At 43.5% G+C, this 20,878-nt stretch overlaps 1 protein-coding gene across 13 annotated transcripts in view; it reads right to left on the bottom strand.

The window, feature by feature from the left end:
* Positions 1-20,308, bottom strand: part of shisa6b (shisa family member 6b) — a 94,779-nt gene extending 74,471 nt beyond the window's left edge. For 7 of the 13 annotated variants that reach the window (XM_017310835.2, XM_017310831.2, XM_017310836.2 and 4 more), the window contains exons 1-4: positions 20,099-20,307; positions 18,744-19,721; positions 17,421-17,581; positions 1,556-1,666 (exon numbers count right to left, since the gene is read on the bottom strand). In XM_017310835.2, the coding sequence (XP_017166324.1) occupies positions 1,556-1,666; positions 17,421-17,581; positions 18,744-19,261 (790 nt within the window). In that variant the 5' untranslated portion in view covers positions 19,262-19,721; positions 20,099-20,307. Of the gene's footprint in view, positions 1-1,555; positions 1,667-17,420; positions 17,582-18,743; positions 19,722-20,098 lie in introns of all 13 variants that reach the window. The other 6 variants (XM_017310838.2, XM_017310839.2, XM_008437718.3 and 3 more) reach the window with 2 other exon arrangements.
* Positions 20,309-20,878: the final 570 nt, after the last annotated feature.

The raw sequence follows: 20,878 nt of genomic DNA, 5'->3' as shown, positions 1-20,878 counted from the left end.
CAGAAATGCTGCCAAAAAAGAGAAAACTGTTTAAAGATTCCATGTGCTTTACTTACTTCTCTTTTCTGTTCTGTTCTGTTGTGTTTTTTTGGGGGGTTTTTTAAGGAGGAGGGGAGGGTGTTTTAGCATCAGCACGCCATCCCAATCTCGCAATCTGTCATTTGTTTTTGCACAACAGTAGTCAGAAGCCAGCCGCTGCGAGGAAAAGCACAGAATTACCTCAGAATTACCAGCACAGATGCTGAAAGCTAAAGCACACCCCATACTGTCACAGGTTCTCTGCCAGCCGTGTGGGAGGCCCGCTATTGTCATGTTTGCACAAAAGCGAAAATCTATTTAAACAAATTAGGGACTGTAAAATTCGCAAGATTCATAAAACCCTAATAACTTTTTGCCACATTACTCATCTCTTGTAGAGAAATGGGGAGAGGGCCATCGTGGGAGAAGGGGGTTTCAACGTCTGATTTTTTTTTTGTTTTGTTTTATTTTTTTTTCAAATCTAGCTGCATGAGATTGTGAAACAGATCAACCCCTGGAGGATTTAGTATGCATGTATGTGTGTGTGAGTGTATAATAATACTTATATTTTAAGGTTTTTGAAGGTACACGATTTAACTTCTGAATTACATCTCCGTTCAGTTGATGGCGGTAATACACCAAGTATGTAAACTGCTAGTAAAGAAGAAGAAGAAGTCGTCGTCAAAATAAAAACACGACGTCTGCTCGTTAAGCGCGTTAAGGACATGGGGGAAAACTTCTCACCCCACCAACATCCCACGCAGTTCGACGTATTTGAAGACAAAAAAACCGCGACGCGTAGCGGCCAAAACAACGCGTGAAATCAAACCAAGCGGATACCACAGCTACAGCAGGTCAGGACGACGAACCGGAAACCAGCAAGCTCTGACGGCGATACGAAGGGAGCGGAGGAGTAATAATAACGCACACAGCAGCGGAAGTCAAATTATATTTAAATCATGTAGGCTTATCACTAGAGCAGTCATTTACAATGCAGCAGAACAAGCGTTCAATTAAATATTCAAAAAGATGTTATCAGGTGAAAGGGGGTTTGAGTGCTCCCGTGAACTGCATCTGGTATAGCGGAACAAAAAATAAATAAATAAAAATGAAACGGAATAAATCACAACGTCTTAGCTGCATACTAATTAGTGCTTTACCCATGGGAAAACTTTGCCCCCTGCAACACCCCCAACTAATGGCATGTGGTCATGACTGTGTATGAGTTGTAAGTCACCTTCTCCGCCCCTGCGTCACCCACCAGTGGAGGCTGGCGCGCGCGCGAGCTTGTACTTAATTGCAAAAATGCAGAGGCAGAAGTCCATGTGAATTACCCGGGGAGGGAAATTGAATCTGAAAACATTTCACCTTCATCGAGTGTCTTGTTGTTGATCACCAGTGTTGCAAGTGGAACATTAGAGGGTGGGAATTAGCATTCAGCGGGGTGTACGCAGCGCGGCGTGTTGGTATGGATGAGAGAGGAGGTCGCCTGCGTGAGGAAAAGAGAAGGAAATGCGGAGAAAAGGTGGCGCTCTACCTTTCTGGTGGCCTCGACCGAGCGTCACGAAGCCAGAGGAGATGAAGTTGTGAAGGTCGCCGCCGCCACCGCCGCCGCTGCTCCGGATGCTCTCTTTCCCGTAGTGGAGACCTAGTGGCGCGAGCACCACCGCACCACATTAGCATGTTGGTTCATTCAGGTGGACACACGCACACGCAGACACATGAATGCAGAGAGAGAGAGAGAGAAAAAAAAGGTTTTGTTAGCATTCTGACCATTAAACGTGGATTTTTAATTGAGCTAGAGCAGTGCTTTATTTCTTTTTGTTGTTTCTTCCAAGGTCATAATCAAACTTAGAAGGGTTAGCAAAGCATTGAAACCCCGGCTCCAGACCAGTTTAACAGATCGGGACAAAATGAATATACATAGCAATAATAATATTACTCAAGTTAAAGAAAAAGGTACAGTGCACAGTACAACTACTCTTATAAAGTACCTTTCCAAAAAAGTTACTCAAATGAATGTAACATGAACAAAGACAATACCCGTAGTCTATAGGCTACTTGTTAACAAGCTTAAGGAGCTGTATTGGTATTAGCTAGCTAGTCATCATTTAGCTAACATTACCTGCATCCAACAGCATTACTCAACTCAGTCGGTTAGTTTGGCTGGTTTTCTAACACACCTGCACACAGGGGCGGATCTAGAAAAATATTTATGGGGTGGCAAGAGTGGGCAGGGATTTTTTCAGGGGTGGCAGCATATGCCAGTGTGTGTGTGTGTATATATATATATATATATATATATATATATATATATATATATATATATATACACACACACACTGCTCAAAAAAATAAAGGGAACACTTAAACAACACAATATAACTCCAAGTAAATCAAACTTCTGTGAAATCAAACTGTCCACTTAGGAAGCAACACTGATTGACAGTCAATTTCCCCTGCTGTTGTGCAAATGGAATAGACAACAGATGGAAATTATCGGCAATTAGCAAGACACACTCAATAAAGGAGTGGTTCTGCAGATGGGGACCACAGACCACTTCTCAGTACCTATGCTGTCTGGCTGATGTTTTGGTCAGTTTTGAATGTTGGTGGTGCTTTCACACTCGTGGTAGCATGAGACGGACTCTACAACCCACACAAGTGGCTCAGGTAGTGCAGCTCATCCAGGATGGCACATCAATGCGAGCTGTGGCAAGAAGGTTTGCTGTCTCTGTCAGCGTAGTGTCCAGAGGCTGGAGGCGCTACCAGGAGACAGGCCAGTACACCAGGAGACATGGAGGAGGCCGTAGGAGGGCAACAACCCAGCAACAGGACCGCTACTGCTGCCTTTGTGCAAGAAGGAACAGGAGGAGCACTGCCAGAGCCCTGCAAAATGACCTCCAGCAGGCCACAACTGTGCATGTGTCTGCACAAACGGTTAGAAACCGACTCCATGAGGATGGTATGAGGGCCTGACGTCCACAGATGGGGGTTGTGCTCACAGCCCAACACTGTGCAGGACGCTTGGCATTTGCCAGAGAACACCAGGATTGGCAAATTCGCCACTGGCGCCTTGTACTCTTCACAGATGAAAGCAGGTTCACACTGAGCACATGTGACAAACGTGACAGAGTCTGGAGACGCCGTGGAGAGCGGTCTGCTGCCTGCAACATCCTTCAGCATGACTGGTTTGGCAGTGGGTCAGTAATGGTGTGGGGTGGCATTTCTTTGGAGGGCCGCACAGCCCTCCATGTGCTCACCAGAGGTAGCCTGACTGCCATTAGGTACCGAGATGAGATCCTCAGACCCCTTGTGAGACCATATGCTGGTGCGGTTGGCCCTGGGTTCCTCCTAATGCAGGACAATGCTAGACCTCATGTGGCTGGAGTGTGTCAGCAGTTCCTGCAAGATGAAGGCATTGAAGCTATGGACTGGCCCGCCCGTTTCCCAGACCTGAATCCGATTGAGCACATCTGGGACATCATGTCTCGCTCCATCCACCAACGTCACGTTGCACCACAGACTGTCCAGGAGTTGGCGGATGCTTTAGTCCAGGTCTGGGAGGAGATCCCTCAGGAGACCATCCGCCACCTCATCAGGAGCATGCCCAGGCGTTGTAGGGAGGTCATACACGCACGTGGAGGCCACACACAATACTGAGCCTCATTTTGACTTGTTTTAAGGACATTACATTAAAGTTGGATCAGCCTGTAGTGTGTTTTTTTTCACTTTAATTTTGTGTGTGGCTCCAAACCCAGGCCTCCATTGGTTAATAAATTTGATTTCCATTGATGATTTTTGTGTGATTTTGTTGTCAGCACATTCAACTTTGTACAGAACAAAGTATTCAATGAGAATATTTCATTCATTCAGATCTAGGATGTGTTATTTGAGTGTTCCCTTTATTTTTTTTTAGCAGTGTATGTTAAAAAAAAAGTCTCATTCTATGTCTCATTCTCACATTTAGCTTATACAGACCTAACATTGGACTTAATTTACTTGTTGCAAAATATTGTTTTTAACTTGCATTTTTTCAAAATGAGCTTCATGAAGCAATGAGGATTACATATAATTTCTTAATATTGTATAGTTAATTATTTTTATGTCTTTCATACTCCTGCTAATTGATATGTATTACTGGATTGGATAGCGCCTATTAGTTACTTTGTGATTCATTGAGTTATGTCCAGAAAACCATTTTATCCCAATGCAGGACGAGCAGAAATCTGTCACAAAAATATTTGTAGCGTCATCATTTGTTATCAGATATATCTGTTAAATATGACTTAAACTAAAGAGGAGAAAACTGATGTTTGATCAATTCTCAGTGATACAAATCTATAAACAATTTTGTTTCTGTTAATTCTGTCAAGATGCAAGAAGGGGCAAATTTCTCTTATATTGGTCAACCGTTTTATTTTAAATATGCTGTAGTAGCTGTAGTTTGATGATTAGTTCAGTTTTTGTCGCTTGTTTAACTTTTAGGAATTGCAGCGGCTGCAGACAGCGCGCCACAATAAAGGTACAATAAAACTGATAAACAGGTGAAGAACCAAACACCACTTCTATTCTGCCTTTTCTTGCTCTGTGTGTCGACTTTACGTGGACCAGTTGCCACGGCAACCGACAGACAACAGCTCAACCAGCAGATGGAGCAGAGATTACCGATCAGAAGAATCAACACCTAAAAACAAACATTTCCCACACCAAAAAGTAGCAAAAACACCAAAACATAACATTGGGTCTGTTACATTATGCTGTCAGGCTTGATGTCGATATTGTCATTATTAATAAGTTTTCGCCTGAGCACAGCGGTGGTTGATTAGCTCATTTATCAGCTGCTCTACTGATGACTTGGAGTGCGGGTTGACCCGTTTTAGTGCTAACGGAACCAAAACACACCGAACTGCGCAGCACATGTTAAGGTTATCAAAGTCAATAGAAGGCTAGCAACAGTTAGGCTAGCATAACTGATCCACTGCTCACTTGTTCAATGTTTTCTTTAAGTTAAAACTTTTCCCTCACCTGTTAAATCTGAAGCCATTGTTATCTAATTCATAGGGTTGAATTAACCGCTAAATATTGCGTCCATTTTTCAGATTCTTTGCGTGACTGGTATTTTCTGACCACCCATAATGTTGACTCAATGGACAGCAATGGTGCATGTGTAGCGCACGATAAGTCACGTAATGTCCAGTACAGTAATTTATATCCATCCTATCAATGCTGCTGCCTCGCGCTCTGTCCTTCTCTCGCACTTCCCGCTACTCAGCAGTAGGTGTCAGGTTACATTGTGTTGCATTCAATGTTGGAAAAAAGAGATTCATGCACTTCATCTGATTTCCCATAACTATTTATTTAATTCATAGTCGCCAGCTGGGGTGGCAATAGGGGTGGCAAGGCTCACATTTGGGGTGGCAACTGCCACCCCAGTAGATCCGCCCCTGCCTGCACAGTTCAGCGCAGCAGCTGCACAGGTTACGACGTGTTAAAAACAGATTAAACAGTTTTAACTGCTGAAAAAAAGTGATGGAATGCACAGATATGCGAAGTGCGGAAGCCTCCACTGTGTCAAATCGATATAGGAATAACAGTTGACCACTTTAAGGCAAAAACAACAAACAGTTTCCAGTAGGGGAGCACAGCTGACTCTGTGGGTGGACAATGTGGGCCGTTGTAGTGTGATGTATGTGTGACATTCTACACACGGGGAGCAACAAACGAAAGCAAAAGGGGTGAGTTGAACGGACGGGATGCAGCAGCGCAAGTGATGAAAGTTGAAAATTTTTCAATCTTTTTTTTTTCTTTTCGTGTTGCTAGCCCATGTGTCAACGTCTACATACGAGCTTGAAATTTTACATGTTCGAATTTTGCCGATTGCTTAGCAGCAATTGTCCTCATTGTACACGTACCATAGAAAATAGACGGAGAGTGAGCGACGTCACTCCCCTTGTGTCAAGCCCATTAGCCTGGAAGGCTTTGAAAATGCCTCCAAATGTTTCAGGGTTGACCTTCTGAGAGAGACATACAAAGAAAACCTCCAAATGGATTCCTTAGCCAGGCATACATCCACCACTGCTGACTTCTTTTGGTCACGGATTGGCAACAGTACTCAGGCTCTCCCCAAAGCCCTTCTGCTTATAAATGTTAGTTTCATTTTAGTCAGTTGTATTGCGGGTATCATTCTGTAGGTTGACTTGAATGAGGTTGTATTTTTTGTCTTAGGTCTTTCTTTATTCCAAAGGATGGAAGCTGAATACGTCCTAAAGTTCATGCTCCATCCAGCCGTCTCTCATCAATAAGACACTAAGGACATTAAAGTCAGCAAGAAACCTTTCACTAATTCGAAGGTGATATTTTTCTAGTTTTGAACCATCAGGCTTAGAGCAGAATGTTCTCTCGTAATTTGGCTTCCTGAACGCACATTAACGCAGGTCATTAACATGATATACATATATGCACAGGACACAAGTGGGCACACCAACATCACCTCTGCTTATGTACAACTAATTGCACTTCCTAACAAGTAACAAATTACACAGGAAAGCATTTTTATCACATACAGCCACAGGATTGGCCATTGGTGCGAGTGTTTTAAATACCTCCCAATCGGAGATGAGGGGGCTTTCATGATTGCTTGAGACACGTTGAGTTTTGCTGGTGACCAGAAATGGCCAATCAAAGCTCAGATTGCTTACTAATCAGTAAACCGAGCCTCTTTTCAGGGTAAAAGCGGCTGTTGGAAAAAGTAAACGCAAAGTTGACGATTTTTCTGCAACTATGTCTCCAGTGGAGGCGTGCCAGTTCAACCAGCCTCCACCAAAGCTGTTACAACAGAACCAGACTTTGGTGGGTTGCTGCTCATTTTCACTCCATCTCCATTTTGTACTTTTGCAGTTTTGTACCCAAAAAGGAGCAGAGCATCAAAGGATATAAATCTGTACCAGCCTTGGGGACATTTTATTGAATTGCTGAAGCAGCGAACTGACCCAGAACTAACTTCAGCAGACACCGGCAAGGCTGAATGCTTTTACAACAAAGTTGCTTTGTTTTGTTTTTTTTTTATTATTTCTTCTCAGCTTTCAAACTTTGTTTGTTACAGAAACAAAAAATTAAAAGTGGCGGAAATCTTTAAGTGAATGTATTGGGCTGAATTTTGTACAAAATACGCGCAGAAATCAATGTTTACGACTCCTGACTAATGTGAGGCGCTTAAGAAGCTTTGTCTACTCCGAATTATTTTCTTTGTTTTAAAGCAATAAATCTCTGCTTTACTGCAACTGTTCTCAAGGAACCAGAGTGGAAAGTTGCCTCAGCTACTAATTTAATAAATTAATGACCACTAATGACAGGAGGGTCAAAAGAGAAGCTACTTAAAGACAAATAAGAAGCAAATCCCAGCTTCTTGAAAATCAGAAATCCAAAACAAATCCACTATAAGTACATCTCTGAACAGCATAGCTACCCTTTTAATATAGACCAGGATTCTGAAACATCACATTCCCACCATTGAAAGCAATTATTATACAATCTTATGTTTGAGGAGCTTAACAAAGCAGATATGTTTAGCGGTTCAAGTTTTGCCGGTGACCTGTTAAAATTGTCAAATATTTGGCTATTTTAACTCTCTTACCCAGATATCAAGAAGACAATTTCTGCATGGTGTCATTTCTGTTAGACACAAATAAAGGAGGAACGGCTGATCTGTGAACCATACAAACACTCTGGACCGCTTGAGAGAGGAAAAGAAAGAAAGGGGGCAAAAAAAAAGGTCTGAAAAGCAATATATTTCCACCGCCCACATACCGATGCACTTTGAACTCAATCACACCTCTCAGCACATTGCTTTTATGGCTGCAGATAGAGTATCTGCTGGGGTTATTTTTCCCATTCAATCATACAAGCAATTTTGTGTTTGACACAAACACATGCCATTGTTGTTTCCCTCCGTCACCTTTGTCACTGATAGGCCGCCCCGCAACCAAATGCGACAACCCCTTCCATCTGAAAGACCCCCTCAAGAGCCGTCATCCCGCTCGTTTCGCCAACCCGCTCCCATCTCCAGCTCATTAAGCCGACGTTTGTCGCAAAGGGCCCGCAGGGCAATGGCCACGCATTATGAATTTATCGTCCCTGATACAAAGGAAATGGTGACTTCGTATACGCCTGGCGCACCGTGGCTAGGAAGGGCTGAGAATCCACAAGGTAATCATTCTTTAATCAGCCATTACTGGACACTTAGACTTTCTGAATTACCTCCAGGAGAGGATGAATTTGAATATTTAGATAATTGTATCTTGAATGGAGCAGAGTGCGATGCTGCGTTGCTGAGACGAGGGAGGATGTGCGAATTCAAAGTCAGCCGACCCTTACTAGAGCCAGGCAGAGGGAATCTAAATGGTGCAGTATATCCTCTAAAACAATCTGTGCGCAGTCTCCATCTATGTACCTTTTTGTTTTATATGCTGAGACACTTTGAGATTTTTTTAATGCCATTTTGGCAAAGTACCAAAATGGCACTTTTTGGTGCCATTAACACAAGCCCTCTTGGGTTAATACTGGCGAATTGCAGGAGTCGCGATTTCATTGTAGGTCATAATTAACCATACACTGCAAAGAGATGCTGATGAATCTATGCCTTCACACCTGAATCCCACCTCTGATGAACATGTATACACTTTGCGGGGCCAAAGGTCCATCTGCATAATAAGGGGTAATAATGAGACGAAGGCCAGGAGACAATTAGCTCGGGTCTCTGAGACGCTGAGGTTTAACACAGGTGCACTCTGGGAGAAGCCTCAATTAAATATGTTGATGCAGTCAGCACGGAAACGTTATTTATAATACTGGGTTGAAGCTCATCCGGCCAATCAGGATCCGGAGAGGTCACAGTCAGCACAGCAGAGATGTTATGGCAGGATTAATTGGTGGGAAGGAGAAAGAGGTGTTGGGGGGGCAAAATTAGTTTGTGTGTGTGTGGGTGTGCGCATGTTTGTGCGTGTGTGTCTGGGACAGGACAGCTCACTGAATAAAATGCTAAAAGAACCTTTTGGCAAACAATTACACTAATTAATGCCTGTACATATACTGTCTGGGTAAATAAAGGGAGCTGAAGTGACTTGCAAAGCTGTTTAACTTTTTCCAAATGTTGTTCATCTGTGACCACAAACGTAAATATGTTGTATTGGGTTTTTATTTGGACCAATCAACACAAAGTAGCACAGAATTTCAAAATGGAAGAGAAATTATGCATGGTTCTTTTCCTTTTTGTACAAATAAGAATGTGAAAAGTGAGGCATGCAATCTCACGTTTCACATTAGCATCTACCCCTAAATAACCCCGAAATAAAGGGTTTATTACTGCAACTGATCTCATAAGTCACTTTAGTAGTGGATAATCAAAATAATATAAGCAATGTGGGGGACACAGCACGCATGTTGGAAGACTGCGCTGGCGAGATGAAACATGCAAAATGCTACTTGTGTAGGACAATGGTCACTGAGCCATTTAACGAGAATGTTTTTCAGTAGCAATATGGAAATTGTAGGGTATATTCAGCAAGCCAATGACCTCAGACATCCAGCTAGTGCCATAAAATAAATCCTCAGTTTCTCTCTTAAGCACTTCAGAAAATGTTAAGTCTACCAAGTACCATCATCTTTGCATACTTTTTTAAATAAGATTGACACATTGTTAGGTGGGTTCTTACCTTTGGAACGACTGGTTTTATTTTCAATTCTATTTTCTACTTGGAAGTTGAAGCTTCCCATTTTAGATTAGAAAACTTCACATTATGTTTCCCATGAATTTGGAACATCATGTTGGAAATCTGTTGAGTTCTCACTAAAAATTTGATCTCAACATCCAATATGGCTTCTTTGGACTTGAGGCCTAGTGAGAACTACTGGGATCTCTGTTGAAAATGCTGCTGTGTTTTAATGGGAGCAGTCGGTCTGGTCACTGAGTAAACATGAAAGCAGATCTCAGTGGTTTACTAATCAACAGTGAAGTCAGATTTGATGTCAGTCCCATACTTTAATCTCTCTTGATATTAAAGCAAAGATAAATGTGCTTGAATCTTTCATCTCGTTAGCTGCAGATCAAACTTCAAACTTAAAATCTTGATAAATAATCCCTATTTTTATTAGCTAAAACGATTGACACTTTCGATCTTTTTTCTTCCTCTTCACTATTATTGACTATTTTGTGTTGCTCTACTAGCTTAAAAATTCCAACACTGCAAAAGCACAAAATCTTACCAAGTATTTTTGGTCTAGTTTCTAGTGCACTTGAAACAAGAAGAAACTAGCTTATAAGTAACGTTTCAGTAAGAACCATGAGCTTATTTTAAGTCAATAATTCCTTAATACTGGTAAAAAAAAAGAAAAAAAGTACTATTTTCACCGGTAGATTGTTTCACTTATAATATGGAAAAAATGTCTTGCCTCACTGACAGATAATTTCACCAATAACTAGTAATTTTTCAACAATATTAAGGAATTATTGACTTAAAATACCGTATTTTCCGCACTATAAGGCGCACCTAAAAACCTTCAATTTCCTCAAAAGCCGACAGTGCGCCTTATAATCCGGTGCGCCTTATATATGGACCAATATTGAGCCACAACAGGTCTAGCAACTACGGTAAGCAGCCGCCGACTTCATTTTTCCCCGTAGAAGAAGAAGTGTGCGGTGCATGCTGGGATAGTTGTCAGAACGCTGGTTTGTTAATAAAGTTTGATAATACATTTAAAGCCAGGGGGGAAGGGGCAGGGGAAGAGAGACAGAGACTGTGGCGGCAGCGTGTCGGTTGGTCTGTGTTACCCAGAAAGCAGTTGGGCACAATATCTCAACACCAACACCGTGAGTGAAGCAATGACTGGGGCAGCCTACTATATAAAGTACTTGGGGAACACTTCTTTACAAATGTGCTTGTGTTATAATAGAGTATGGAACAAATTGGCAACCCAAACGGAATCGTCTATTCTATGCACCTTAAAAAAGTTTTAAAATAGGCCATTCATTGAAGGTGCGCCTTGTAATCCGGTGTGCCTTATAGTGTGGAAAATACGGTAATCCCTTATATCTTATTTCAAGTGTGCTACAATATTTGCCCTTGAAATTAGACCAAAAAATAATAGAAATGCGTGGCCGCATCCAGTAGCATTCGAGGGCTGTGAATACTTTTTCATGGTGCTATAGGCACTGTGGCGCTTTAAAAATATCTGAAGGTCATGTCAAAGCAGCTTAAACGGCTGGAATGATTACTCGATCATGAGGACCTCTCATGGTCCACCACTGCTGACCTTTAAGCTCCAAAGTTTGCCCATCTCAAACGAAATTAGCCGATTGCCCAAAACCCCGCCGGCGTGCCCCACGCTGGAGGCGCTGATGCAGATACAGACAGCTGCTGACGGCTTCTCAGCCGCCATGGGGGCAAGCGCTCTAAGATGGTGATTCTGCTTACTCTCATAGTTGTGATGCCGGGAACATAGCCTCATAACTCATAATCCAATTTGCTCTTTTTTTTTTTTTTTTTTTTTTTTTTGTGGAACTGCTCTATGGGAGTGATTGTTTTCTTCTCTCTTTTTTCTCGCCGTTGAACAAATAAATAAAAACGAGATGGAGGAGAACAGCGACACTCTGCGCTACCTGGAAACTATATTTCATCATTCTGCGCATTAGGAAAATGTCAGAGAGGAAACCAAGCAACACATTTTGCATTCTTTTTTCTTTCTTTTTTTTAAGAAAAAAGAAAGAGCAGATCTGTGTCTCCGGTGTGCGGCATATAAATCAACTTCATCTGAGGAAAGCCGTGAGCCAAACTGCATTACTCAGTGAGCGGTTATTGTTTACTTTAACCAAAGGCGAACCACTGTTAGGTTATCTGCTCCTCCCCTCTCAAGGACTGCGTCTTGTTGTGGCTACAGGGCGCTCTGTGTTTACACCCCGACCTAAAAGAGGATCTGAGCCCGACAACAACGCAGAGGGGATTCAAATAAAAATAGCTGCACTTTGCGCTGGTATCATATTATGCTGTCTGCACTATTTTTATTTATTTTTTGCTATGGGTCCCAATTTTTTTTCTCTCTTTTAACCCGAATATATAGCCCTGAAAAAGCAAGAAAGTTTGTCATGCACCAAGGGTGCCATGTCACATAAGGCCTGTGAAGGGGGGAAAAAAAGAAATCAGCTTGTATTTTTAGAGTCTCCAAGAAAAAAGAAGTTCCAAAACGACAAGAAAGGAATAAAAAAAATAAAATACTTTGGCAAGGATGTGATTACTGCTGAGAGCGACAGAGCATCTTCACATGCCGCGGATCAAAGGAAAAATGGATGTTATTCCCGCTCCAAACTGAAGCTGATAGGATCCTCCTGGGCCCTTTAGCCACTTGCTTTATGAGGTCTCTCTACCTGATTTAAAAGCGTCTCGAAAAAGCCTCTGGATGTGAAGTGCCAAACTCATCAGTGATGACTCCATCTGAGGACCCTCTTCTTAAGAGGCCCGCCTCCTCCGTGTGTGCCAAATGCCCATTTAAACGCGCATGAATATGCATTCTCTTTCAAGAGCGGGTGTGTACAGTGGGGCTCCCGATTATTATGCGCACATCAAGCACGCTCTCGCCCGCGCTGCCACTGCCTTTCATGTCCAAGCGCCATCAGGACCGCCTGTTCCCCCTGACGTGAGGGTTGGGAAGGGTTTGGCCCGGCTAGCTTTACCAAGCAGGCAGAATTCTCCTGGGCCAAGCAAAGCCACGGATAGACGAATCGAGCAATGCCTGACCTTTGCTGACAAAAAGTACAAGCAAGGTTGAACAAAAGGCAGCCTGCCACGTGCAGCTCCATGTCAGCCTTGTCCCGCTCCAAGGCCGCCTGGCGAACATTAGGCGGAGAGTGATGTGGCGACGGAATGGACTGAGACACTTAGTGAATGAATGCAGACTGCAGTCGTAATAGAGAAAGGTGAAAAAAGTCTCCCATGTACCCACTGGATGCATATGAATAGGAATCCTTTATTTAGCTGCCATTATCCCGAGTGGCTGCTGTCCTGTGGCACAAGTGGACTCTAAAAAGTACACAGTGTATTAGGTGAAAGAACACAGGTTGAGCTTCGCCATAACTAGCAAAAGTTTTAAAAAAAAGTCCAGATTTCACCATCATCTTAAAAACAATTATAGGCACGATGATGGTGCAGTGGTAAAACACGCGATCCACATACAGTCTTAGTCTTCGATGCGGTCGTCAAAGGTTCTAGTTCCGTCCGTTGACCTCTGCCCCATGACTTGCTTCTCTCTCACAATCCGCCACTACAGCTGCAAAAACATCTTTAAATATATATGTATTCAAAACTGTTAACAGATTTTTTGTGCCTTTTTGGTTTGGCACCATTCTGTGGGTCTATTTACACCGACCTCAGATATCGAGATCCATTCTCATAAAAACCAATCACATGGTGAGGTTTTTTCTTTCTAGACGTTACAGCTTTTAGAGTCCTCAAACCCTAAATCCTTCTTAATCTGGATACTGCAACTTTTTTCAAAATGTGAAAGTAAAATATGAGACGGATTAAAGCAAGAAGTACACTCTAAAAAAAATTACTTGTTGGTTATGTTCCAACATCCAAGTACCCTAAGGAATTTGGATGTACTGTGGTACACATGCTAATCAGCTATGGATCTGGAAAGGATTCAAGTTGTGAAGAGCCTGCATGACCAAAAGGGCACCATGCAAAGAAGTGGTGCCATCACAAGTCAAAGTATTACGCTATGAGGCTGTTGCCGGGGTTTCTTACTGTTAGGCGGTTAAATAAAGGTCATCAAACACACAGGATGCCTTGTAGATGCAGTAGATAGCAATACCAACACTTGATATGAGTGATGTATGATTATGTGAGAAGTACTCTTTATAACATGGCACAGAATGATGTAGTATTTATGGGTGTAATCACTGTCACCAAAATACAGCAAGTCTGTAATCTGATACTTTGCTTGCATCAAACTCCCTGACTGTGTCCTTCAGCAAAGAGATCAAGTAATTTAAGTGATTCTTTAATTAATTTTGTCGGTCCAGTATAAAAAAAATAGAAGTCACTAAGTTCAGAGGTTATTTATACACAGGTTATGACTAGTGTTTAAAGCTCTTTTACTGTTTGAATGTATTCTTCACAACTGGAGTTATTTCTTATCTAGGCAAGGTGAAAAAATATGTCAAAGTTTCAAAGATTTTCTTTGTCACAGCACTGCTGTGAGAGTGAGCCCATTTTTGTGGTTTAATAGGGATATCTGGATCCAATCCTATAAGCTTTGGCTCAGGTCTCCAATCACCGTGTTTTTAGTGATTAGTGTCTGGAGTCCCTCGTGAAACTTAGTTTCGGATATCTGTTAAAGAACTGCTGTCTGTGATTATGTCAGTCGCTCCCTCAGCAACGCAAGAAGAGTTTAGAGTTTTTTCTGTCGACTGCTGCACTTTGTCAGTGTTTGTGTGTGACCTGCTACCCCCACCCACCACCACCACCACCACTACCACCACACACACACCGAGTTCAGATGTGCTGAAGACAGCTCCCATTGTTGGGGAGAGTCACTGGTCACTCACTTTGACAACATTCAGGAAACGAAAAGTTTCTAACCTTGGAGAGTACATTTCTCTAAACTTGGTCCACACATCATTGCTACAACTGCACTGATGTATATTATGAACAGGATTATAAAGAATGTTAATTTAATTACATATATATTGCCTAGGCCAAAAAGAAATGTCTTGCATTGATGATAGAAGAGTCTGACCAGTGGTCAAAACCTTCTCCAAAACATCGCAAAGATTCTCATTGGGGTCAAGGTCTGAATTCTCGTTCATAAATTCATAAAGAAATTCATGATGCATGATTTTGTAAATTATGATAATTTAATGCAAAGTTGGCATTTTTAATGGACTTTCAATACAACTTTTAGAGCAGCGTTGCATTAAAAGTGTCATTATTTACCGAATGACACTTAATGACAACTGTCATAAACATTCATAAAGACTTCTTTATGATCATGACAGATGTTATGTCATGTTTTTAACAGTGTCATGTCAGTCTTATGCACAACCCTTCAAATAAAGTGTTACCAGACAATTGCCATGCCGTCTCTTAACTCAACACACGGAAGTTACGTAGGTTTGGAAATACCTTCTTCAGTCTCAGAATACTCCATCTTTATCTCCACCAAACTCCAGCTTCCATCCAGCAGGTCAAAACACACAGACTTGCTCTTTTGTTTCATTATTAACTGCAGTTTCTCCAGTCCAGAAGTGAATCTCACTTTACATCTGAAATTAATGAGCTAAAAATAATGCTCTGTTGGCACATTGGAGTTTTATGTCCAACTTATCTGACTTTTGATTGGCTATGTTCAGTTTTATTGCACCGGGAAGACAGAAACGTCATTACCTGGATCATCAATCGCAATATCACAAAAAAAGAAAAAGAAAACATCAAAGAAAAGTTGCCAATATAAGCAACGGTTCCTACAATTAGCTTCAACAAAGAAGCACTATGGGGAGGAGTGCCAACGAGTGCCGGCTTCATGGGACAGATCATGTATTCACCCAAATATGCAATTTGTTTAGTTTTCCAATTCCTTACTTCCAAGTTCAATCGGTTGGGATGGGATGCCACAGACAAACAGAGGATCTGATTTGCAAACCGTCTTCAAAACTACAAACTGAAGCCAGCACTGATGTCAGAAAAGTCAGTATCTCAGGGGAACTGTGCAAAACAGCTCCATTACAAAATGTGCACAAAACTTTGTCGATATTCTTCGACTGACGTCGAAAAAAACTAAATTTTGCAATCGCGGTGTTTCCTTTAAATAAGAAACGCAATCAAAATTTCATGTGAATAGGTTTAACACAATAAGTCCTTAATAAACATGAGGTACCATCATCCTTCTACCACTTCTTCTCTTGTTCTTTGTCATTTTCGCCAGTAGTAACATCAGGCATTGTAGTTTTGCAAAAAACACTAATTCCGACAGCCAAGAAAACCACCTCATCCTCGCGAAACAACTTTTCATCCAGTTTTTTTTTTTTAATTAGCAGGTTCCATTATGCGAATTTAATTTTGTAATTCCAATTTGCGAAACTTCATGGTCAGTGGAAACACGGTTTGTGACAAAAATTACCCAATGCACAAAAATGGAATCTTTTTTTTGTTTGTCAGTTATCTGGATCGGATATGGGAAGGACAACGAGACGAATTTGTTGCAGATGCCAGTTAATCACTGTCAGTGTGTTTACTTTAACAGCTGCAAAATCAACCCCTCTAGTTTCTCTCATTCTGCACATTGAAGCCTCCCGCATCCCTGTTTTTCTTTCCATCTCACTGGCTGCTTTGTAATATCTCATTATTCTCCATCTGTGTGTTTGCCTCTCTTCATCTGATAACACCTGCCTCGCCTAAGAACCTGCCGCCTCCGCCGCCAATGACGCCTAGCTTCCTGGACCTTATGTGTTCTCCATACTGAGTTCTTTTTTTTTTTCGTTGGGGCTGGGGGGAGATTTAGAGGGCGGCATTTTAGCGATTGATGCTCCCCGTCTGCTCTCTGAATTGCGAGGTTAAATCACGCCGAGCAGCCTGGCTCCAATTCACCCACTGACTGAGCGAGAGAGGTCGTCACTTCCAGCCTGTCAGAGTCTGTGAAGTCCTCACTGCCCCGCCAGCCTGTCATTATCTCCACTAAAGGGGCCGCTTCCCCCCCACCCTCCCTTTCTCTCTTTTCACCCCCTCTATGCTGCTATATATCTCTCTCTCTCTCTAATAGGATGATTACAGGATGTTTCTGTCGGCAATTATACCAGTGAGCAGGTGAGGAAAGTTTCTCCGAATTCTACATGAGAACAATAAGCACGCTTCACAGTGAAAGACACAGAGTTAACTTCATACAGGTATAACACCTCAGCAGATGCGAGTGGGGAAAGCTGCGGCGCTTTCAGAGCAAAGTGAAGATGCGCAGAGAAATCGGCGGATGACCAGAATCGGGCTATTTTCTGCTTGATCAGCCAGTCGGAAACTCTGAAATGTAATCTTTTTCCAGTCAGTGAATGCACCATACACAGAGCCGCTAGGTTGCACGGAACAAAAAAAAAAAAAGCTGAGTGGAGTACAGGAGAATTGCTCTGCTTTATCCTTTGTTTTGTTTTTTTAGCATTTCTAACCTCTGACTACATTTTGGAACATGGTGGAAATGAGAGTTGTGCTAAATGCTAACACGCTAAAGAGCTTGAAGAAAAGCCACAATATCAATTCCAGCACATCAATCCTCTTGCAAAAAATCAGAGATCAGAAACTGGCCTTAAGTTTCTGATCAGTGCATTTCTAACACGCATCACAGACGAGGGTCCAGGGGGGGCTTACCGTGGTTGGATTTGGAGGAATGCACGGGGGTGTAGTGATTCTTCGACGAGGTTCTGATCGGCGTGTTGTCTTTTGGTGAGCCGTTCATCGCTGCAAAATTCTCACAGTCATATTGGGAGATGGGGATGGGCCCCTGTTGCATTAGAATGTCTGCGAGGGCCCTGGAGAAGGCAACACAGGAACAACTGTTACACATGAGATTAAAGGAACGAGAGGGTACAGGTGTTTGAAAACTGCTCTGATACATTTACTCTTTTTCCACGTCTGGGAACATGACGAAAAGGTAATTTGCAAGAGGAACAAACACTGGATGCTGCGCACATCCAGACTAATTGGGTTGAATTTGGATGTTTTTCAGACGGCACCAGGTGCAAATGGAGGGCTGAAGCCCTCAAGGGGGGGAGGAGGGGGGGAATCTGAGAGGGGTGGAAGGAACGGGGAGAGAAGCAATCATGATGAAAGAAAGTTAGAAAAAAAATGTTTGTTTGCTCGTTCTGGCATGGCTTCTGGAAGAGAGCGGAGGGGGGGAGGTGGAAAACAAAAAACGGAAGGAAATCTAATTACATCTGCAGAGCCGCGGCTCAAAGCTTTTGTACGACAAAATGTACGAGCCGTGTAACCTTTTGCTTTGAAATTAATATTTCACCCCTCCCTCTCCCCGTGCATGCCCGCACACTCGTCCTCTTGCGCTTTATTGGACGTGCAGCAGTGCATGCATGTCACGCGCTCTTGATGCGGCCCTGTGACATTATTCACAGACTGAAGGATGCTCAGGTGCTGAATAATGCACCGTTCGCCATCAGCGCTGTTTCTAGGACGCACCCGCAGTACGGGAGGAGGCGTGAAGCGGCCTGTCACCATGGCAAGTGTTCATTGTGGGGGGATTGGTGTGTTAAGATGCCCACATGAAGCCCACAGACAGAGGGCGGGGTCAGTGGGAAGGGTATGGGGTGGTGGGGTGATGGTGTTGGAGCTAACCACTCTGACTTATCTGCCTCACTAGCTAAGTACCTGGGAAGGAGGCAATGTGAGGCACAACATGCAATATGAATGTTGGGTATTAATCTCTTCAGGGTGGATGTGCACTTCCACAAAGATCTCTTTCAACTCACATGCAATTATTTCAGGCTTTTGACTCTTTTGGGGGTTTAACGCCTGCTTCAGATAACCATCACCCTTAATAGCAGCTTTCACGTTTCTAACGCGGCTCTCCATTAACACGTGACACCATCATCCTCCTGACCTTTGCTCTCCAGGCAGAAGTGACGGTACTGAATGGTTTGCAATGTTTTCACTGACTTCCGTCCTGGATGAAGGACTCACCTGTGTATGTTCATTTCCTGAGGCGGACCCGTAGCCTTGTCATAAGCCACTTTGACCGACACCCCCACCACTATGATGAAGGCTATGACCCCGCCGGTGATGTACACCGCCGTGTTGGTGTGATCCATGCTCAGCTCGTTGATGGTCGGGATGGGCGTCGAGGTGGAGGTCGCGTCCGGGACCGGCGTGACGAATTTGCAGCCCGCCTGGTTCAGCCGGTCCTTCTTGTGCTCGCAGCAGAAGCGCATGGAGCACGTCCCGCAGCAGTAGCGGTGGTACGTGTTGTTGCACTCGAACGCCATGTCGAACTGGCCGCTCACGTCGTAGTAGCCCTGGCAGGTGTCGTGGTCCTTGGCGGGCGCCGGTTTCGGGGTTTTCTGCGGGACGACCGTGGGCACCACCGTGGCTTTGGGGGCTTTCCTGGGGGCTTGCTTGGGCTTTTTGCCCCCCGTGGCTGCGCTCAGGACGCAGAGGGGGTCCAGGTATATGAGCAGCAGGAGAATGTGCCTTATCCCCATGGCAGCGCGAAAAAAGCTCTTCAAGTTCTAGACGTGTTGGCGAAAGACACTTTTAACTCTGGTCAAGCATTAAAAAAACGGGCTTCTTAATCACAGTCTTGCCCTTGTTCGCGCAGTTTCCCGTGCAATCATTGCGAGTACAGCTGGGCGCAAAGCGGTCGTCAAGGGCATTCTCTGCTTTTATTATGCAATGAACGCTCTAAAGCCCATTGCGGCGCAAGAGAGAGAGAGAGAGAGAGACAGAGGAATAGAGAGAGAGAGGTAGAGAGAGAGAGAAAGGTAGAGAGAGAGGGAGAGAGAGAAGCGGTGACAACAGAACGCCCGATCCCGGCAGGGACAGGAGCTGAGGGGGAAGCCCCGGCTCCGCGCGCTCTCCTCCCCGGCTGAGCTGCGGCGCGGGTCGCTGTCCAAGGTGCTGATACCCGGAGACCCAGCCACTTCTCCTGGAGGCAAACTTAATCTGAAGGGAACACAAGTATACACCAGACGACTTCATTAGGATTTCCGTCACGTAACAAACCCCGTCGTTAATTAATAACAATGCTTTCAGCTTGAGCCCTAATAACTTGGCCTGTTTTGTGTGTGTGTGTGTGTGTGTGTGTGTGTTTTACGCATGCTGATCAGCTCGGTTTTTTTCTTTCTTTTTTTTCTTAGCTGAGTAATAACACGACACCCACACAGAGATGTAAAATGTAATCGAAAACATTGATGATATTTCAGTTGACAGAGGAAAAACTGCGCAAAACTAAACCGGATAACATCTTTTAAGGCTTTTCGGCGATTCAAGTTCGGCTCAGCTGGTGTTTTTTCGGAGTGGGAGGATGAAAAGCCACCTACCTCTGGTTGGATCCCCGCTAGGGACTCGCTCTCTGTCTGGGTCTCCGAAAGTGAGGAGCGCATCAGAGCTCCTAGCGGCTCTGTCACTCTCTCTCCCTTCTCTCCGCACTTCTTCTCTTCTCCCTCCCTCCGTCTCTTACATCACTTCGGTGCTGGCGTCAGAACTCAGCCAAGTATCGGTAAATTGGACCTCCTTCCCTCCCTTCTTTTTTCCTCCGCCTCCTCCTGCTTTATGAAAGTAAGCCCCGCTTATTGGCATTAACACGTCTAAATTAAACGGCGGTTCGCAGGTCTGTGTTTGCAGAACACGGTGGCCTCTCTCTCTCTTTCTACACGCACACACACACACACGCACACACACACACACACACACACACACACACACACACACACACACACACACACACACACACACACACTCGCCGTGCTTGTTTATTTGCCCATACAGTCCTCTTGGCAGCTGCATATTCCATATAATTATGGGGGATTCGATTTTTGTGTTTAGTTTGAAGTTCGGACAAATCAGCTGCAAAGCCCAATAAGAGCTTCTTTTTTTTTCTAATTGGGAGAAGCAGGATGTTTTCCCGAAGCCACCTTTAGAAAATCCAACATGGCTGCGGATATCGTTAAAAAATTACAAATTTGGAGTAAGAAAGTTGTTATTTACACCTAAATTAACAGCAAACACTTGCAATCATATATGTATTTGTTTAAAAAAACGAAGAAAATGAGAAAAAAAGAGAAAAATATCGATTTGTTTTTGCATGTTTTCTTTGCATC

Source organism: Poecilia reticulata, chromosome 19, assembly GCF_904066995.2.
Source record: "Poecilia reticulata chromosome 19, P_reticulata-male-v2, whole genome shotgun sequence".
NCBI lineage: Eukaryota > Metazoa > Chordata > Actinopteri > Cyprinodontiformes > Poeciliidae > Poecilia > Poecilia reticulata.
This window is presented reverse-complemented; position numbering and strand designations above follow the sequence as displayed.